Raw genomic sequence first — 11,510 nt, 5'->3', positions numbered from 1 at the left:
CTGATTTCCAATAAGAATGTAATGGAGGAACTAAAATTATGCCACCGCTCGCAATAATCTCACTTGTGTGCCAGCTGTAACCAGCTGTGACTCTTAACTCCTTCTCATACACTTCAGGCAATCTGCGTTCATTCCATGAATGACGTCATTTGCGCACTTCTAGCGACTGCCGGCGTTGGCACCAGCATAACTGGCAGTGCCGGTCGGTGTTGATGTTGATTCGCATTCAACTTGTAGCGAAGAGAACTAGCGAGTTTCGAGTTTGATCGGAGCGTATTTAGTATTGTGTGTTGTGTGAAGTCAGCTGTACGCCCGCACCGCTGTGATGGCATCGGCCAGGAAGCGCAGGGTAAGGTTTGACAAGTAAATAGTCGGAGGAGTTTGCCCAGAAATGATATTGATGGGTCCCCCCGATTTGTGGGACGTCAAGACGGATGAGCAGCCGTTGTTGGAGGTGATTAATCATTGAACAAGTGTGGCTTCTTTTTCTCCACACGCGAGCGGTTAATGAGTCGAACCTGACCACGATTGCATTGTTTGCTTTGATAACCCGTAATCGCCGCTCGATAGAATGGTTGACTTTCTTTGACTTTCTTGATGGAGCATTGCATTCATCTTTGCATTTTTGGTGCTTTGAGTGGATTATGTTGTGTGCTAATTTTACTAATAATTACATATGATATGCAATCAAACTTTGTGTTGCTAAATTGACACCACTTTTTGTTCACTTGCAAATAATCATTCTCCAAGGCCGGTCATTGATATGGAAACGATGATGCCAAGATCAATTACTTTCCTCGGCAAATAATACTATTACTTTATTAGCTACAAAACATTCGTATAATAATGTTGTTATTTTTTGGATCATTTAAAAAAAACTGGTATACATACATACACTAAACTTGAAATTGAGAAATAACGTTTTAATTTTGAAGTGTTATAATATATAATTTTTTATTTGGTGGCTTTCCTCTCACTTTACACACTTCATCGGTCTGATGAAAAGGATCAATGTTAATGCCTACAGTTTTTGATATGGTTTTGTTGTATAAATAAAGTGACCTACCACTCATGCGCGAGTGGGAAATAATGTGAACAAAAAATCCAAAAAATAATTCAATCATCAAATAAAATATACATTTTACCATTTCCTTGACTGTGATAAGAAAACAAAATCAATCTTTTGTGTGTCTCAAGCCGCAGAGAAAATTAACGTTGAGCTCCATAATTTAACTGGCCTAAGTACTATTTTTCCTATTTTTTAATTTTACAATTTTTTGTTATCTAAATACGCTTTCATAAGAAAGTATCAAGTATCATAAAATTTTCTTGAACCACTATTCTACTGGGTAAAATGAATATCGTGAAGTATGGCTTGTTATTTTTGTACAGCTGCGTGTATTACATCATCACGAAATTCTTATTATTACACTTCTTTCTCGTCAAGCCTTTCCTTAAGAGCTGTCTAACAAAGGTGGCAGTGTTCTTATTTGGCCTGCTGTAAGCTAGACGATTAATCCCGTCTTCTAGTTTGAACCTAGTAGCCTCCACTAAAACAAAGGTTTAATGCTCTCTAAGCTGCTTGCAATTAATCGCAAGAGTAGTCTTTTTTGTATATTTATTGTGAGCGTGTTTTGCAAACAAATAACACCAAATACACACTAGAAGTGCATTCCGCGCTGTATAAATTGTAAGACATTGATTTTGATACATTCAACAGGTGGCTGAGGATAATGATCATCCCGTCAAGATGCCCCCGCGCCTGAGGAAAAGTTCACGACAATCTCCAAGCTTTTTCAAATTGTTCGCCGTCCTGTGCCTCTGCGTGTGTTTCTTTGTAGTTGTGATAGGTGCGCTAAATTGACACTGCACAAACCGTAACACACAAGATATTTCCTCACACACACAGGTGCTTATTTCCAAGCTCTGCCGTGGAATCTGTACGCGCATGGAACGAACGCTTTGGACAATTTAGCCTTCTCATTGGGTCTGCAGACACACGTGTACGCGGTAGTCATCGACGCTGGAAGCACTGGCTCGAGGCTTCTGGCATTTACATTCCACAAGTCGCTTATTGGTAAAGATCCCCTTTTGGAAGTATTTTTTCGTTTTACGTTTTTGTATCTTTTCATTCAATCCTGATAGACGGCAACTTAAAACTGGATGACGAGCTGTTTGTCCAGGTGAAGCCAGGGTTGTCGTCGTTCAGCAATGAGCCAGAGAAAGGTGCAAACCAGATGCTGGCCCTTCTCGAGAGGGCGAAAGATGTGGTGCCTCCGTCTGAACGCGGGCACACTCCCCTGTCGATGAAAGCAACAGCGGGGCTGAGGCTTTTGCCCAGAGAGAAAGCAGATCGGCTTATTGAGAAGGCAAGTCTATAAATATTTGCACAAATTTAATTATGCTGGAAATTTTGCAAGGAAAAGAAAAACTAAAGACAGGAATAACGGAACTAGCTATTTATATTAAATATTTCCTTTTCTAAATTTTAGTTAAGCATATCTTACGACAAGAAAATCTCCTCTGGTTGAATTAAACCTAGCTTATTCTGCTAAGGTGTGGTTTTAATTATATTTTTGTTATGCGCTTTTTTAGAATTATAGAAGGCAAAGGGTTACATTTTCATACTACCCACTGCTGTTTTGTACTAGTTAATTTTACCAATTACTTGCACAAGATATGCGAAAAACTTCTTTTATAAATCTGGATGAAGTGCGAGCTGCTGTGTCCAAGCACTTTTTGCACGTCCTCAATTTACTGTTTTAATTCAAACCCCTCTGGCTCTAGTCTAAAGTTACAGGCAACAAAAAATGACAATTAAAAAATTAAAATGAATGAAAACATGTTAGCAAGAAAGCGCGAGCAATACTTTTAATGCAACGCCGCAGAAGGCAGTTCAACTTAAATCTTTAGACTGTATTTTACTGGAAGATTCCACTGCAATTCCTGACAATCTTTCTTTCAGAGTGTGTTTTGGTCAAAGAATGATTTCATCGCGGTTTCCCCTTCGACGCAGCTTTTGAATCTAAAATTTATCTTTACAAACTTTGGAGAACCACTAACCTAACCACAGCTATTTAGAATTAAAATGTAAGACGCAAAAAAAAGAATACGCATTAGCAACGATTTCATGTGGTATCCGAGAGTAGGTTTCCTACGTGAACTGTAATATTCGTTTTCTTCAACACCTTGAAACGAGGAATTGTTAATTTTGGTGATGAATATTTGGTAAAAATACAAGTAAGGGGAAAATTTAATTAATTTTTCATTAGTTTTTTTTTTAAGAATTTCTGTTTGCGTGACATTCAGTCACTGGATAAACTGATATCCGCAGGTCTCGATTTTGAGGGGATACAGGAGCAGCTTGATGATTATCACGAGCCGAGCGCGCCGTAAAATCCTGCGCTACTATATTTAATATACAAAAAGTCGGCAAAGAGGAGAAAATTAACTGAGCTTTAAATTTAATTCAGTGAGTTTCAGAGAAAAAATATTCAAACATGACTCAATTAAATTATGTTTCTCCGCCTTAAAAATTAATTAAAATTACCCATTACGTGTATTTACAAATATTCACTCTCCAATTTAACAATTCCTTTAAATTTTACTGTAATTTAATTAGTGTTTGTAAATTTGAGTGTATCTTGAATGGAGAATAAATAATAAACGGTTTTGGATTGTGCAACTAACAGGTTCGAGAAGTGTTCCGAGAGTCACCGTTCCACAGTACAGCACACTCGATATCAATAATGGATGGAACAGATGAAGGCCTATTTTCGTGGTTCACAGTCAACTTCTTGCTTGGTGATTACAGACGTTATTACGAAAACAGGTCGCGATCTAATTTTTGAACTGTCAGACCGATTTGGCGCCGGGCCTGAACATACAGCGGTCGCTCTCGATTTGGGTGGTGGATCAACGCAAGTAACGTTTGCCCTCGACAAGGAAGAAGAGGCCATCTTTAGGGCCCATGACCCTGATTCGGTGCACGAAATCAACGCCTTTCACAACAAACTTGCCGTTTATACCCACAGGTGAGCAATCAATAATGCTGTTGAGCCTCTTTAACATGCATATCACTGATTTAATTGATATTGCAGCTATTTGGGCCTTGGACTGATGGCAGCTAGGCACGCTATTCTCACAGCGGACCAGGAAGAAAATACCTCCGTGATACACAATGTGTGCATTAATCCAATTGTCAGCACTGAATGGGAGTACGCGGGCACCACTTACACGTTGAAGTTAGTACTCGTGTTACAGAAAGTGTTCTAAATCCTTAAGAATATGCCTTATGCAGGGGGCCAAAGGATCCGACTATCATTCACATAAAGGAGAAGAAGGGCACGGTTGCTGAGGACCGGCCAATCGTGAATTTCACTCAGTGCTTGTCCACAGTTCAGGATTATGTTGCCCACAAAGTGTACAAACCGAAGGGCTTGTCGAGACGAGAGATCAATGCTTTCTCCTACTACTTTGACCGAGCTGCAGAAGTTGGATTAATTGGTATGATTTGATTTAACCATGGGCAGAGTTTCAATGTAACTTTATCCTTTGCAGATGAACGAGTAGGCGGCGTGGTTTCTCTAAAACAGTTCATGGATGCTGCTAAAACAAGTAAGCGCCAAGCGTGCGTGTTCTTTGTGCATTTAATTTAAAAACATTTTGGCTAGGCTGCAACACTCCCAACGTAGATCAGCCATTGATGTGTCTTGACCTTACCATCATATCTGTTTTGCTGAAAGATGGCTTCGGATTTGAATCAAAAACAAAACTGAATGTAAGTAATATATCCATGTTGCAGTGCTTCTGAGTAATTTTCTAACTTGTTGCTTTTATAGCTTTTCAAGAAAATCGACAACCATGAGATCAGCTGGGCATTGGGTCTTGCATTCCACATTCTTGAAAATGGCCTGTGATATTGTCTACCACCGAAACTTTAATTAACTATATTGTTATTATTTGCCAAAAAATGCGACCATTTTGCCTCACTGAGTGGATTGATTGATGTGAGATTACTTTTTGGATTTCGCCTTAATTTTGTTGAACAACTATGATATCACATCACATTTTAAAATTGTAACCTTAACTTAATCCACTTAAAACTGAATTTTCCTGAATTGTTACATTAATGAGGAAAATGGAAACGTGAACCTAGCTTTCAAGAAGCACGCCTGTTAAAGCTGTCCATTTTTATAACGGCACTCGTGTTGCGGTACTGCAGAGATTTCTAGATGTGCTATATATGCCAGTTCAATATTTTTAAATACAGTTCAATGTTTGAGTATGCGAGGAAATTTGATTTTTTTTTTTTTTGTGGTGTTCAGATGTTTTCTGCATACTTGTCCATCTTGTTGATTGTTATTCAGGTTACCGCAATCATATTCTCTACATTTCACTGCTGTGACAAATTCCAGAAGGACCAGAGTTTTTGCGAGAGCAATAAATTAATATTTTTTAAACCAATCTTGTACATTTTTTTCTAAAAAAATCCTTTTTGGTGAGCGCTATAAATAAGTGGAGGTCTCAGCCGCGAGATTTAAGGCGGCAGCTGACCACAATTTAAACGTGAAGTTGGACAGTTCTTATCGTCCTGAAGGGCCGGAAGACTTTTCTCATACACTTTTAATTTTTGACCATTTTTCATTGACGGCTGGCGCAGCTTAGCCACATTCACGGCGGCTGGCGGCTTCCCACGTGACACAAAATTAGCAAATTTAATAAATACATCCAAAATAATTATTTGCACTGTGAGAAGCGTATATGACAAAAATATAAAACGATAAAGCAACTTTATATTTAGGACAAGTTTGATCATGCAAAAAGTCCAACAGACTGCACTGCAAGCAGAGTCGACCAAGGACAAAGAACAAGCAGGAGCAGGCGTGCTATGTTTGATAATGATTTATTTGGTAGGATTGCAACAACAGAGATCCTCTCTGGTAACACCCAATCAGAAAGTATAAACAGTTTAATTGATTAATCTTTTGAGGAGCGATAGGAGGAAAAGATCGAGTTACAACTTTGTAAAAATATAAGCAATACAGGTTGGTACATAAATCGAGCTTATTCAACAAAAACTAATTTAGTATGATCAAGTGAGTAAGTTTTGATTAAGTGTACAACTGATTATTATTACCTGAAAGCTAACACAAGTTAAAATTACAAAAGTTAGAGTGGCACAAAAGAGCTCAAGTAAAATTACATTCATACAGTATCGAGAGATTAGTGCACAACACGAATTTTCCCCAAAAAGTTTCACCTCCTTGGATTAATATGTTACAATAAAATTTTATCAATAGTTTGATTCCAACAATAGCAAGTGCACATGATGGAAAAACATTTTTAATGCTCAAGATTTAATTTTATCTCAATAACTGTTTTACGTCTTGAAACTTAGAGAATTTTTTATTATCAAAAACCATCTTTTGAAGGGCTAACAATTTTCAACGTTAGAAGATGTTTTGGCAAGCTCTGCCATCTCAGTTAATTGTGAGTAGAAAAACATCCATAGAAAACCAGTGACTTAGATTCACCAACGTATTTTTTCTGCATTTACATTATAGAGCCACTCAAATTGTGTACTTGGAGAGTATAATGTACAAAAATTATCACAATATTTAATAAAAACTTAACAAGAAAATTCTTGAGGGAACACAAACAACAAACAATTCTTAACTTTTAATCGATTAAGTTGAAGCAAAAAACTTATAAAATGATGAATGGCTTGACTGAAATTCTTGATAACTTTACCACCTTTGGTGATATTTTTCAGATAGATTTAAACATCTACAACCATTTTCTTGTGAATGTCTGTGTTGCCAACAACCTGAAAAATGAATGCGCTTAATATCGAACTGATTTGATTCTAATCCACTTACGGTACAGAATTCTTCAAAGTTTATCTTTCCGTCATCATCTTTGTCTGCGAAAAGTATTGTCTTGTCGACAATCTGCTGGAGCTGGGTATCTTTGAGATTGTTCCCGACCATCATTTTCAGGACCTGTGGCCAGATATAAACTATCTACTATGGAACTGCAAATTTTTTATTTACCTGGAAGAGCTCTCCATTCGAAATGTAGCCATCATTGTCCATGTCATAGATGCGGAAAGCAAATCTCAACTTGGACTCCTTGTCGCCCTTAACACTAAACTGCGACACGCCCTGAATAAATTCTGACAGCAAAAAATATTAAACTTCGCTATCTTAGGGAATAACGTCTAAGATTACCCTTGAAGTCCACTTCTCCATTTCCGTCAGCGTCGAAAATATCGATCACTCGCTGCACAAGTGGGTTCTGCTGCAACTCTGGCAGTGTCATAAACTCGTCAATGCTCAGCGACCCGGAATTGTCCAAGTCAAGCTTTCTGAACCTTTTTCCAAGGCGCCTGATTTCGTCAGCGTCGACTAACAAATTTTATTGTTAGCATTTGGTTGCTAAGATGTCATTTAACTTGAATACTCACAGTTGGAGCAGAGCTCCATTGGCAGTGATGTTTCATTACCCTGAGGAAAGGAAAAATTAAATTAATTTCAATGCGAAGTTTAGTGTGCATGTTAATATTATTTATTAGAAAACTGATATGATTGAAAGAAGCAGGGTGGATTTGAAAGGGTTTTAATTTAAAATATTTTAAATTTTTATCGCATATTGAACAAGTTGCAATATTTATTGGTTTACCACACTTACAGGTTCTCACAAAAATAAATCGAAAATTGAGAGCATTCAATTTTCTTCTTTTAGATGAACAACATTTAAAAATAACTTCAGGGAAGACGCATGTGATATCACCTAATTTAAAAAAAAATATCCTAGTTGCTCTGAAACCTCTAAAAAGATTATAATGGCAATAAATATATTATGAACGATATATAGAAAAAGAATCACTATGGTGACAAATTAGATTAGGTATAAATAAGGCAAGCAATTAAATCAGAACATTTTTTCCGATCCTATTAAACCATTACACCAGTACGTATGGTACTACCAAACAACGCGGAAACATAACTTTTTTAATTCTGTTCAATCTCCAGCCCCAAATGTGTATAACATTCATAGCACAGCAAGATCGGCGTATCATTCAAAGTCATTTTAACGGAGAGGATGAAAAATTAAGGCAGTTCCATGTATCGTGCAACTAATGTTTAATGATAATAAAAGCTAGCTGATAGGATTGATTGTATGCAGTGTCAAAAGGTTAACAGTTTCGCATGTTGCATCAACCCCAAAATTTAGTGCCCCGTGAAAAATCAATAAAATAAACCTACCATTTTTCACTCTTCTTAGAACCAGAGAACAAAGAAAGTTGCAGCCTCACAACCGTGGGTGGGTTGATCTTATGATATCGAGGATAAATAATCCCTCGAGGTCCTTTATTGGGCTAGAACGCGGTCAGAGCAACTTGATGAAAATATATTTACTATTATTTTATGCAGAATTATGTAGGACGGTCAAACACCGAACTGCGCATGTCTTATTGCCTTGCCTGCTGCCTGCCCCTCCTTCCTGAAAGTGGTTGCGAAACTGGTTTGACCAGTAAAAAACTGTCTCAGTTGTTAACCGAAAATTTTGATATTGGTAAAACTATTTTTTGTTTTTTCGATATGGCTGATGAAGGTGAGAGAATTATTATTTTTTATTTTTAACTTTATTCAATAGCTCTGTGGTCTGTGAAAAATGGAGAGGAAAAAATTTATTAAATAACCGGTGTTTATTAAAATTCCTCAAAATCACCGACTGTAACCGTAGTGGCTGTAGCGCCGTAGCCTTGCTCTCAATCAGCTCAATGTTGCCAACCCGACAGTAAACCGAGGTTACAGAACAATATTATTAAGATTTAAATTTCCCGCGTGATGTAGGGGTAGACGTGAGACTTGTGTTCAGTTCAACATGATCACGGCAGCAGCACCGGTGTCGTGTCCTCTGTGAGTGTACCATTCTATCATTCCTTTTGAAACCAACGCAGCCATGGCGTCTGGAGTAAGTTTACTCCGTCAACTTCAAATCTCAAAATTTCACCCTAATTACGATAGAATCTGCCTTTTAGAGCAGTCAGTGGTCTTCATTACATATTTTTCTGACAGGCTTGTATGGTATTTCAGACACTTTACACGTATCCGGACAACTTTCGGGCCCAGAAAGTGTTGATTGCGGCACAATACTCCGGTGCCAATGTTAAGGTCGATCCAGCTTTTGTTTTCGGCGAAACAAACAAGAAGGAAGACTTTCTGAAGAAATTCCCTCTTGGAAAGGTAACAGATCAGTTCTAGTCACTTAATTCTAACCGGTCAGTGGTTAATCCAGTCAAAAAAATGAATACAATCTGCTTAAATGCGACAGAAATACACGTGGCAACTGCAGAGACAGGCCATTTGTAAACGATATCTGACAGGTGAATTAATTTTTTTCTCTTCCCTCCACGTCAGGTCCCAGCTTTTGAAACCAGCGATGGTAAATTCTTAAGCGAGAGCAATGCCATTGCTTTTTATGGTAAGTGGAATGAATTATCTACTCTGGTTCTGTTAGCTTAAATTTATAGAACCTCAAAGAGCATAAATTATTTTCATTTCCAATCCATGGAATGAGAATTCAGTCTTTGAGGTAAATCAAATGATTACTCCACCCCGTCAGTCTAATTGCTTGACTAGGACGGGACTAAATCAACTTCAAACATTTTTACTATTTAAACCATACTTCCTTGTAAATCGAACTAGAGGAAACTTCCTTACTTAAAAAATTTAATGTCTGGAAATTTTATCAAATCCTTGATAAAATTAAAAAAATAATAAATTCAGTGAAATACTAAACACGATTATGATTTTGCCAACTTGCCGTTGTCTCAAGTAATCTAAAGAGCGTTAATTTATCTCCACTTAATTTTCAGTGTCCAACAAGCAGCTTCGCGGAAGCAGTGACCTGGAACAAGCTCAGGTCCAGCAGTGGCTCTCTTTTGCCGACAGCGAAATCCTGCCGGCCTCCTGCACATGGGTCTACCCCGCAATTAGTATCATGCAGTTTAACAAACAATCCACCGACCGTGCCAAGGAGGACGTGAAGAGATTGCTGCAAGCCCTGAACAGCCACCTGCTGACCAGGACGTACCTGGTCGGTGAGCGTATCACCCTGGCTGACATTGCCGTGAGCACCTCCCTTCTGAACCTGTACCAATTCGTGCTCGACGCCAACTTCAGAAAGCCCTACCAGAATGTCAACCGCTGGTTCACCACCCTGGTCAATCAGCCGCAGTTCAAGGCTGTTGTCAAGGACTTCAAACTCTGCGACACTGCTGACGAGTTTGACGCCAAGAAATTCGCCGAGTTCCAGGGAAAGAGTGGTGGTGCCGAGCCCAAGAAGGAGGGTGGCAAGAAGCAGAAGAAGAGCGAGTCTGAGAAAGAGCCCAAGAAACAGGAGCCCAAGAAGAAGCAGGAGAAAGAGAAGGAGCCTGAAAACGAGCCTGACGCAGCCGATGAGGCCCTGTCTCTTGAACCCAAACAGAAAGACCCCTTTGCTGATATTCCTGCAGGGTAAATATTTGTCTTAAAGTTTTACATTTGAAATTGACTAAATGATGACAAATTTGTCCACTATTGATTGCAAGTGATTCATTTCCAAAAGGATACTGAAATAATCACTTATTCACTTGTTATGTTTATATATTTCATTATATTAAAATAAATTTTGAATATTTTCAGAACTTTCAACTTGGACGAGTTCAAGCGTTGTTACTCAAATGAAGATGAGTCTGTTTCCATTCCCTTCTTCTGGGAAAAGCTCGACAAGGAGAACTGGTCTATTTGGATTGGCGAATACAAATACAACGACGAGTTAGAGAAAGTCTTCATGAGCTGCAACCTCATCACTGGAATGTTCCAGCGTATTGAGAAACTGAAGAAAAATGCGTTCGCCTCAGTGTGCCTCTTCGGCACTGATGGCGACAGCTCAATCTCTGGAATTTGGGTTTTCAGAGGCCAAAAACTTGCTTTTGAGGTAATCTTAAAATATTGCACTTAAGTTTTTAACCATATTAATTGCAATGATGAAAAATTTTAATCTTGAAAGTCTGTGATTTTGATTAACCAAAAGGATACTGAAATTAATTACAAAGCTTTATTTAATCTTTCGTGATGGTTGGAAGAATGTCACTCATATCATCCATGTTATTTGCAGCTAAGCCCTGACTGGCAAACGGACTATGAGAGCTACAAATGGACTAAGCTGGATGCCAACAGCCCAGACACTAAGAAACTTGTTAATGAATACTTTTCTTGGTCAGGCGCTGATTCCAAGGGAAGGAAGTTCAATCAAGGAAAGATCTTCAAATAAAGAGTGTACCTTTGCGTCTCTAACACAAACTGTTTCAATGATGAATAAATTATGGCATGATTAATTTTTATTACTTGTTTGTGATGTTAATTGAACCATGAGATTTGAGCCAGAATTTAGAATGTTAAATGAGGAATAGTGAAGCTAAGCATCACGTGGAAATAGTTAGTTACCAGAGTCCGCAG

At 38.2% G+C, this 11,510-nt stretch overlaps 3 protein-coding genes across 4 annotated transcripts; 2 read left to right on the top strand and 1 right to left on the bottom strand.

Annotated features, from left to right (window-relative positions):
- The first annotated feature begins 180 nt into the window (after nucleotides 1-180).
- Nucleotides 181-5,466, top strand: NTPase. Its single transcript, XM_065487659.1, has 11 exons — nucleotides 181-454; nucleotides 1,721-1,850; nucleotides 1,910-2,077; nucleotides 2,146-2,369; nucleotides 3,693-3,804; nucleotides 3,860-4,034; nucleotides 4,101-4,244; nucleotides 4,301-4,506; nucleotides 4,561-4,617; nucleotides 4,674-4,780; nucleotides 4,842-5,466. The coding sequence occupies exons 1-11, from the start codon at nucleotides 392-394 to the stop codon at nucleotides 4,917-4,919; spliced, it is 1,464 nt and encodes a 487-aa protein (XP_065343731.1). The 5' UTR covers nucleotides 181-391; the 3' UTR covers nucleotides 4,920-5,466.
- A 423-nt stretch (nucleotides 5,467-5,889) lies between these two features.
- On the bottom strand, nucleotides 5,890-8,478 carry LOC135941888 (calcineurin subunit B type 2). The gene is made up of 6 exons (XM_065487658.1): nucleotides 8,271-8,478; nucleotides 7,469-7,508; nucleotides 7,233-7,409; nucleotides 7,056-7,177; nucleotides 6,882-7,004; nucleotides 5,890-6,829 (listed from the first exon to the last, which is right to left on the bottom strand). The coding sequence occupies exons 1-6, from the start codon at nucleotides 8,271-8,273 to the stop codon at nucleotides 6,782-6,784; spliced, it is 513 nt and encodes a 170-aa protein (XP_065343730.1). The 5' UTR covers nucleotides 8,274-8,478; the 3' UTR covers nucleotides 5,890-6,781.
- Nucleotides 8,479-8,863: 385 nt separating this feature from the next.
- Nucleotides 8,864-11,395, top strand: eEF1gamma (elongation factor 1-gamma). Of its 2 annotated transcripts, XM_065487656.1 has the most exons (6): nucleotides 8,864-8,982; nucleotides 9,105-9,254; nucleotides 9,429-9,492; nucleotides 9,887-10,526; nucleotides 10,695-10,989; nucleotides 11,170-11,395. In XM_065487656.1, the coding sequence occupies exons 1-6, from the start codon at nucleotides 8,971-8,973 to the stop codon at nucleotides 11,323-11,325; spliced, it is 1,317 nt and encodes a 438-aa protein (XP_065343728.1). In that variant the 5' UTR covers nucleotides 8,864-8,970; the 3' UTR covers nucleotides 11,326-11,395. The 2 variants fall into 2 exon arrangements, with proteins under 2 accessions (XP_065343728.1, XP_065343729.1); XM_065487657.1 differs by lacking the exon at nucleotides 8,864-8,982 and having other exon boundaries at nucleotides 9,093-9,254.
- The last annotated feature ends 115 nt before the right edge of the window (nucleotides 11,396-11,510 follow it).

This window comes from Cloeon dipterum, chromosome 4 (assembly GCF_949628265.1).
Source record: "Cloeon dipterum chromosome 4, ieCloDipt1.1, whole genome shotgun sequence".
NCBI lineage: Eukaryota > Metazoa > Arthropoda > Insecta > Ephemeroptera > Baetidae > Cloeon > Cloeon dipterum.
This window is presented reverse-complemented; position numbering and strand designations above follow the sequence as displayed.